Source organism: Meles meles, chromosome 6, assembly GCF_922984935.1.
Source record: "Meles meles chromosome 6, mMelMel3.1 paternal haplotype, whole genome shotgun sequence".
Classification (NCBI taxonomy): Eukaryota; Metazoa; Chordata; class Mammalia; order Carnivora; family Mustelidae; genus Meles; species Meles meles.
In genome coordinates this window covers 2,425,082-2,432,487 of record NC_060071.1, presented here as the reverse complement: position 1 = coordinate 2,432,487, position 7,406 = coordinate 2,425,082, and the positions used below count along the sequence as shown (strand labels likewise).

General features: G+C 61.5%; 1 protein-coding gene across 1 annotated transcript; it reads right to left on the bottom strand.

Annotated features, from left to right (window-relative positions):
• Window positions 1-241: 241 nt before the first annotated feature.
• Window positions 242-2,015, bottom strand: TLNRD1 (talin rod domain containing 1). Its single transcript, XM_046009685.1, has one exon. The coding sequence runs from the start codon at window positions 2,006-2,008 to the stop codon at window positions 920-922; it is 1,089 nt and encodes a 362-aa protein (XP_045865641.1). The 5' UTR covers window positions 2,009-2,015; the 3' UTR covers window positions 242-919.
• Window positions 2,016-7,406: the final 5,391 nt, after the last annotated feature.

Here is a 7,406-nt window from a genome sequence, read left to right as displayed (position 1 = left end):
GAGGCAAGACCAAACCCCACTTGCCAGCCCAACCCCCCCCCACACCGTACCTACTGCCAATCATTCCCCTGGCACCTCTCCAAGGACAGTGTTGTCCAATTCTAGGCTGCTCAGAGAGATCACCCTCGAGGAAAAAGGGAGAAGGGGCTAAGGCAGGGAGACAGTGCTACCCCTCCAGGGACCCATGCAGCATGCAACATTATTACAATTATTGAAAATCAACAATAATTGCAAAGGGCCATCTGAGAAACATAACATTTTAATAAATGAAATAAATACTCCAGTACATGCAAGGTAAAAACTTGACATGGGGGTGAGGGGGTGGGCAAGGGCAGGGGGGAATCACTCTATAGTGTAAATTAAAAAATAAAACACACACTCACAGTAGCTTTTCCCCCCATTTGCAAATCACATGGCAAAGTCATACTCTTTCCACACCAAGTATACGCCTACTCCAACACGATTGCTTAAAAAAAAAAAAAAAAATACAAAAAAAAGGTAGCTACATCCATGTCTAAGGAGTGAAAACTGAGGTAACCTTTCTTTTAATTAGGAAAAAAAAAAAAAAAAAACAGAAAACAGAAAGAAAAAAAAAAAAAGGACCCAAAAAGAAAACAAACCCATGACCTCCTTCCTGCCCAATTGGTAAGAAAATTTAGTGGAGGGACTCCAGAAGGGGGGCCGGGCTGGGGGCGCGCCACCTCCGGGTCCCTGCTGGGTGTGCGTAGGTGGGCAGTGGGTCCCCCCCGCGCACCCACGAGTGTCGTCGGAGCGCACGGCCCCGCTCTCTGGAAGGTTCCTCTGGAGCATCTGACATGGAGGGGGGGGCCTCCCCTGGGACTTCTTTGGTATACATGGAGAGGGGCAGAGAGTAAGTATCTTCCTCTAGTCTGGGGTGGAGGAAAGAAGGGGGCAGGTGCTAATTCACAGAATTGGAATTCACTGGCGGTAAAGTCCTGGGCGAAGACCTCTCCCGTAAAGCCTGAGATAGCAGGGTGCAGCCTTCAGACACGGCGCAGGCCGAGTTCCTCAGCCTCTCCCTGTGGTCCGACATCTTGGCGCCCCCGTCGGGGTGCTGCGCCAGATCCCTGAGGCACTGGGTCAGGAGCACGCAGGCCGACACCACGCTCATGGCGCCGCCCAGGATGGCGGTCTGCACCGCCTTGCCCTCGGCGCTCACGGCCGCCGCGCGACCCAGGAACTGCGGCTCCGTGGCGAAGCCCACCAGGGCGCTCACGGCCTGCACCAGCGGCCCGCTGAAGAGCGCGCAGCGGCTGCGGGCCAGCTCGCTGGGCGCCGCCTTCACCTCGCGCACGCAGGCCAGCAGCGCCGACGCGCTCGTGCTCATGCACTTGACGCCCAGCTTGAACTGCTCGCGGGAGAAGCGGTCCCGGGACTTGTCGCTGGCCAGGGCGCACGCGTCCGTCAGGAACTTGAGGTTGCGCGACAGGCCCTGCGACACCTCCAGCAGCAGCTGCGGCGTCATGTCGGCCAGCGGGGTGGCGCGCAGCACGGCGCAGCCCTGCTCCACCTCGTGGCGGCAGCGCGTCACGCGGTAGCGGTCCACCAGGCCCGGCTGCGCGGGCTGCGCGCCCGGCGTGGCCACGGCCGCCAGGTAGGCCGCGTGGGCGGAGCACTCGGTCAGCGACACCACCAGGTCGCCCAGCTCCACCAGGCTGTCCCCGGCCTCCCCGAAGCGGCCCATGTTGAGCTGGCTCTGCACGTCGTGGGTGAGGATGGAGAGCCCCTTGGTGCGCGCGATGATCGTGTCCCGGCACTGCTCGAAGGACTCGGCCCCGGCGCAGGAGGAGGCGGGGCCCTCGAAGAGCACGGGCCGCGCCTCGCTCGACAGCAGCAGCAGGTCGGCCACCAGCTGCATCTTGCCTTTGCAGTGGTCGCAGACGGACACCAGCCTCTTCCGCGGCTGCGAGCAGGCCCCCCCGACGGCGCTCGCAGGAGCCGGAGAAGCCGCCTCGCCAGTGGGCTTCCCAGCGCTGCCGCTAGCCATCGCGCCCGGGGGGCACTGGCATGCCGCTGGGGAGCCCGCTACCGCCGCCGCTGCCACTGCCGCCGCCCCCGCGGCCGTCGCGACTCAGCTGGCCAGGGCCGCGGTGCCTTCCCCGCACCATCATGCCATCCACCGCGCCGGGCGGAGGGCACTGGGCTGCTGCGGCTGCCGGAGCCCGAGCGGCGGCGGCGCGGGGCGGGCCCGGGGGCCAGAGGACGCAGGAGGCTCTTCGGGGCGCGGGGAGGGGCTGCAGCGTTCGGCCTCCTGGAGGGCTTGCAGGAACCATGAACCGGGCACAGCAAACTCACGGAGCGCGCTCCTCGCCGCCGGGCTGCCAGGAAAGTCCCTTCTGCTGGGCCGCCGTCGCCGCCGCCGCCTTCCTGGGCATGGCCCGGCCCGGCCGGAGCGGGAGGGCGGGAGGGGGGGAAGCTGGGAGTTGTCCTTCCTTCCTTCCTTTCTTTGAAATCAAAATCCCTTCCTCGGGGAGGAGCGCGGGCGGCGGCTCGGGCGGGCTCTGCTGACAGCCACCTCGGGCTCGGCGGCGCACGTGGGCTTCAGGCGCCCTGACCCCGCCGGGCGGCACTTGCCCACGACGGCGGCCGGGGCTGGCGCCGCGGGGCGCGCATCTCCTGCCCCCCGCTCTCGGGAAGCGGCGCCGGCGGCGGCAGAGCCGAGGGTGTGGCCGCTGCTGGCGCGGCCGCGCCGAGTCAGAGTCGGGCGGGAGGCTGCACTGATTGCGCACAGCGGCCGCCCCGCTCGCGCGCTCGCCCGCCCGCCACGCCCGGGCGCGCCGGCCACCGCGGCCGCCCCTTCCCGCCTCGCCGGCTCACAGCGCGCGGCCCGGCGCCGAGGCGGCACGCCCTCCCCGATCGCGCGCCCCGCGGCCGGCCGCTGGCTGTGGGCGCGAGTCCATCCCGGTCGCCTGGTCGCCTGGGGCCCGCGGCGGCTGAGCTCTCCCGAGACCCCGGGCTCTGCGCATCGGACGCCCGGCGCGCGTCTCCCCGGCGGCCGCGCCAACTCAGAAGGTCCCCGCGGCGCGGCGGCCACCCGCCCGGGCCCCGGCTCCTGCCATCTTCGTCAACCTCCAACTTCCGAGCGAGCCGCGAGAAACTGAAAGGAAGGGCGGGGGCCGAGAGACGGAGGGGAAGACGCCCGCCTCCTCTCCCCGCGCGGCTGCTCCTCGGCGCGGGCCGTGGGTGCGCCGCCGCCCGCCGGGGCCGCCCGAGCCGCCTCCTCCCAGCGTCCGCGCCTCGCCCCCGGGCTCGCCGCCGCCGCCGCCCGGCCGTCACCTCCCTGGAGCCTATAGAAATCTTTTGTGTGGCGTCACCGCCTTTCGTTTAAATCCCGCTTCCTCCTCTCGCCCTTCCTCCCGCCCCCTCCGCCGCTCCCGGATGCTTGCGCGATGCGCTGCTCCTCCCCCGGGAAGCTGGGTGGCTGCGGGAGGACGCCGCCGCCCAGCGCGGAGCCGCGGGCGCGGGCCGGGGGTCCCGCGGGGGGCGGGCGGGGGCTGGGGCGGGGGGGCGCGGGGCGCAGCCTCCGGCGGCCTCGCGGGGACCCCGAGCCGGACCCGGGTGCCGCGCTTCCTCCCCGCCCCGCGAGCGAGTCTGGAAGGGGACTGTTTCTGCCCCGAAGGGAGGAGGACGCTGTCCCCCGTGCCCGGGCGGCGTGCCGGGGGCCGCTCCGCGCCTTCTGCGGGACCCGGGCGGGGTTCGCCAGCCCTCGTCCTGCCCTGCCCTTTGTTGTGCGTGGCCCTCCTCCGCGGGGGTGGGGGGAGTTGGGGGGGTAGACCCTGCAGGGCTGTGTGGGCCGAGGAGAGCACTCGCTGGGGAGTCGGAAGAGCCGGCTCGGGGCCCCTCCTGTGCTTGAGCGCGGGCTTTGAACCAGACTTCCTGGGGTCAGCCTTTTCTCCAGCCGTCTAGTTCTGTGACCTTGTGCAAGCCCTCCCCCCAAGGGTCCGTCTCCTGCTCTCCAAGTCAGACTGCGGGCACTGACTGCTCGAGTCCCTGGCTCGGGAGTAGGAGCTGGGAGAATCAGGAGCCTCCCTCCGCGGGCTTTCTCCTAACTTGTGTGTCTTCCGCTCCGCGGCGATGGGATCAGAGTGGCCGCTGTTCACGAAGAGGAACAGCCTTTGGAGGTAAACCCCGCTGTCCGGTTTTACACAGAAGGAACTGATCCGCTGATGCCTCCAGCGCCTTCCTGAGGACAGGGACAGAGCAGATGGCCCGGCGAGGAGCCTACTCCCGACCTCTTTTCGTTGTACCCAGACCTTGCCCTTCAGGAAGCGGTTGAAGCACCTGGGCTTCCTTCCCTTGTGGTGGGGGGGGCGGGCACCTCTTAGTCCAGAAACAGGCCCTCCAGGTGCCCAGCACCAGCTGGGTGTGTCCGCCAACGGAAATGTTTGTTCCTCTGTCTCTTCCTAGGACCCACGGTCACCTTTTTTTTCAGGCAGCCAGTTAATGTCACTTATAACTAAGATGACCTTGTAACTTACCATCCAAACTGAAACCGCTCTGAGAGTGAATTTTGAAATATGCTATTAAAAAGTTAACCAGGAAAAACAGATACAGACCTGAATGGGTAGTCACCCGACTTAGAACAGAGAGTGTCCTTGGATATTTCTAGAATCTAGACGAACTCACTTGTTTTGCAGCCAGAGCCAATAAAACAGAAGGTTTTCTCAACAAGCAGCCATTACCTAGGGTTAATCCCTTTTAGTTTTCTATGATCAGGAACCAGGTGGACTGATCAAGCTCTTTCTGTGGTAACCCAGGAAAGCACCCTACTCTTACGTAAAAAACATATTAGGACAGGTCAAACCCTTCCCACCGTTCCTAGTGGATTCATGAAACTGCTCTAGGATTGGGATTTTTCCCCAAAGCTACTTGGAACCCGGGGAGGGGGCTGTTTTCCTTCTATATATGTCTTCTCCTCTTTGCTGGACACCTCGTACCCCTTGAACTGGTCACACATAGAATGTTCCACTATGTTTGCGTTAGCTTTAAAAACTGATAGGATTCTTTTCTTGGTGTCTCCTCTTACCCAGACCCTTCCCGGACCGCCTCCGCCTTCTTTTCAGGTTACCTGACGTTCTGCCGTGGCCCGTTCAGTCCACAAACACTGGACACCTACCATGTAGTGGCCCCTACACTAGGCACCCACGTTACAGCGAAGTAACAAAGTCTTTGAAAGGGTCGAGCCCAGAGAGGCAACGCAGCCACATAAGCAAGTCGTCATAAGGTCGTCCCTGGCATAGTGACCGCACGGAGGAAAGGAGCTGCCTCAGAGATAGTGGGGCGCACAGAACAGGCCAGGGGCAAGTGGGCGGGGTCACTTGGTCAGTTGTGATCAGTGAAATGGGAGGGAAGTGATGTGCTTTCCTTTCAGCCAAGGCAACGCAATTCTCTCTTCCCCTGCTCCAAGCACTGGGGGGACGGTTCTTGAGGGCGCAGCTCCGAGACGGTGGGGTCTGCGTAAGCCCAGCGGCTGGAGCGCTCCGTGCATTGACCTGCACAGGACATGCGACAGGAGCCGGGCAGGAGCCCCGCGTCACACCGCGGACCCTCAGTGGTTTGTCGCTGTAGCGTACGGCAGTCCAGCTAAGTTAACAGAAGGCGGCCGTGTGTGCCTCTCAAGTCCCTGGGATGCGGGCTTTCTCTTCAGAAGCCTCACTCGTTACCCCTTCCGACCCTCTCTGAAAATACAACGTGAACCCAAGGCACTGTGCAAAGTGTTTTTCATTCCAGTGGAAATCGGGTGAGAGAAGCTGCACGGGCTGAAGGGTTGGGGAGGGCGGTGGATGGAGCAGACAAGCGGAAGCCGGGCCGGTAGGAAATAGCGCGGCGCCTGGAGAAGGTATTCCCAGTGCCCGGCCTGGCTTCGTGGACGTTTAACAAAGAAAGGAGCCCGAAGCTGAAAGAGCTGGTTGAGGGTTCGGGAAGGCGGGACAGACGGGTGCGGCCAGCCGGGATTGGGGAAATAGGCTTTCCCTCCTTCCTCGCTTATTCTAGAAGGTGTGTCCACCCCCTGGACATGGAGCAGGTATAAAATAGCGGCATGAACACTCTTTGGGTTTGGCTTTTCTCTTTTGAATTGTGGCTCTATATTCCTTACATAAAACTTTCCATCTTAGCCATTTCTGCGAGATTAGCTCTGGCTCAGCGGAAGCGCCCACTACCCCCTTCCCAGCTTGTCGCCTTGCTCTCTGGTGTGTCTTGTTCCCAGCCCATGAGAACACCTAGGGAGGGTCTCACCCATCCCTCCCACATGCTCCCCATCCTGCTGCCTGCCCCCACTCCTTCCCTCTGGCCTGTCTCTCTGTCCACCTGAAGCTGAGTATGAGAGCCAGGCGGGTGTGCCAGCCGCTAACCAGGGGAGGCGCACGTGAGCACCTCCCAAGATCTGGGAGATCCGGAATGTTCTCCCGTCTAGCTCATCAGAGATGCCTACGCAGAAGTGGAGGTTGCTTTCACGGATAAATTCTCTACCTCCTCTCCCTACTGGTAAAGGATCTCGAGAGGTATTTTCCAGAATTCTGCAGGGCAGAAAAGATAAATGCCGAGATCCAGGCTTCAGCTCCCTGAATCGAGTTCCTAACACTGATCATGCCAAGTTCTTTTTCTGTCTCTCGGGGTGCCCAGCACCTAGTAAGTCAGCAACTACGGATTGCCTCGCGGTCTCCCTCCACGTGGAGCCTCCCTGACCCCCACGCAGACTCTAGGGTCAGGCACTTCTGCCCCTGGTGTGCATTGGGGTACTCACGGAGTACTCTCTCCCCACAACCCCGGCCCCTCTTTAAGGACGAGGACTTGATCTGTCCCCCTCTTCCCCCCACACCCAATGCATGTGTGGTCATCAATAAATTTTGTGGAAGCGATAAAAAAATGAATTAACCTGTTGGCCATTCTCTGCAAGAAGGCATGCTTTCATCGAACCCAAATCCCGCTGGCCGCAGCTCTTGCTCAGCCACGGACACAAAGTCACCATCCCACGGGAGGGACACGGCCCGTGGGTGTGGTCAGGATTTATAGCTCACGGCTCTAGGGTTGAAGCGTAGGCCTGAGGTCTATTCGCTTAGCAAGTGTGTTCACCCCATTTCTCTTCTAGCCCGTTGGAGAGCCCAGGGAGATGATTTTCTGGAAACACAGATTGTGAGTTCACTGACTGTCATTGCAAATCGCTGTGCCAACAAAGGGTAGGGAATGTCTCAGTCGACACAGATAAAAAAGTCCTACATTTTCTTCTAGCAGATTCCGGTCTGATCCTCAAGGTTTCAAGGCAACTGCAGTATTAGGGATAATTTGAATGAAGCATATTGTTCTGAGTACTTTAATTGAAATTAGACTTCTTTCCCCTGCAATGTTTAGGGACATCCCTGTGTTTTACGTGTGTCTTACCCCTT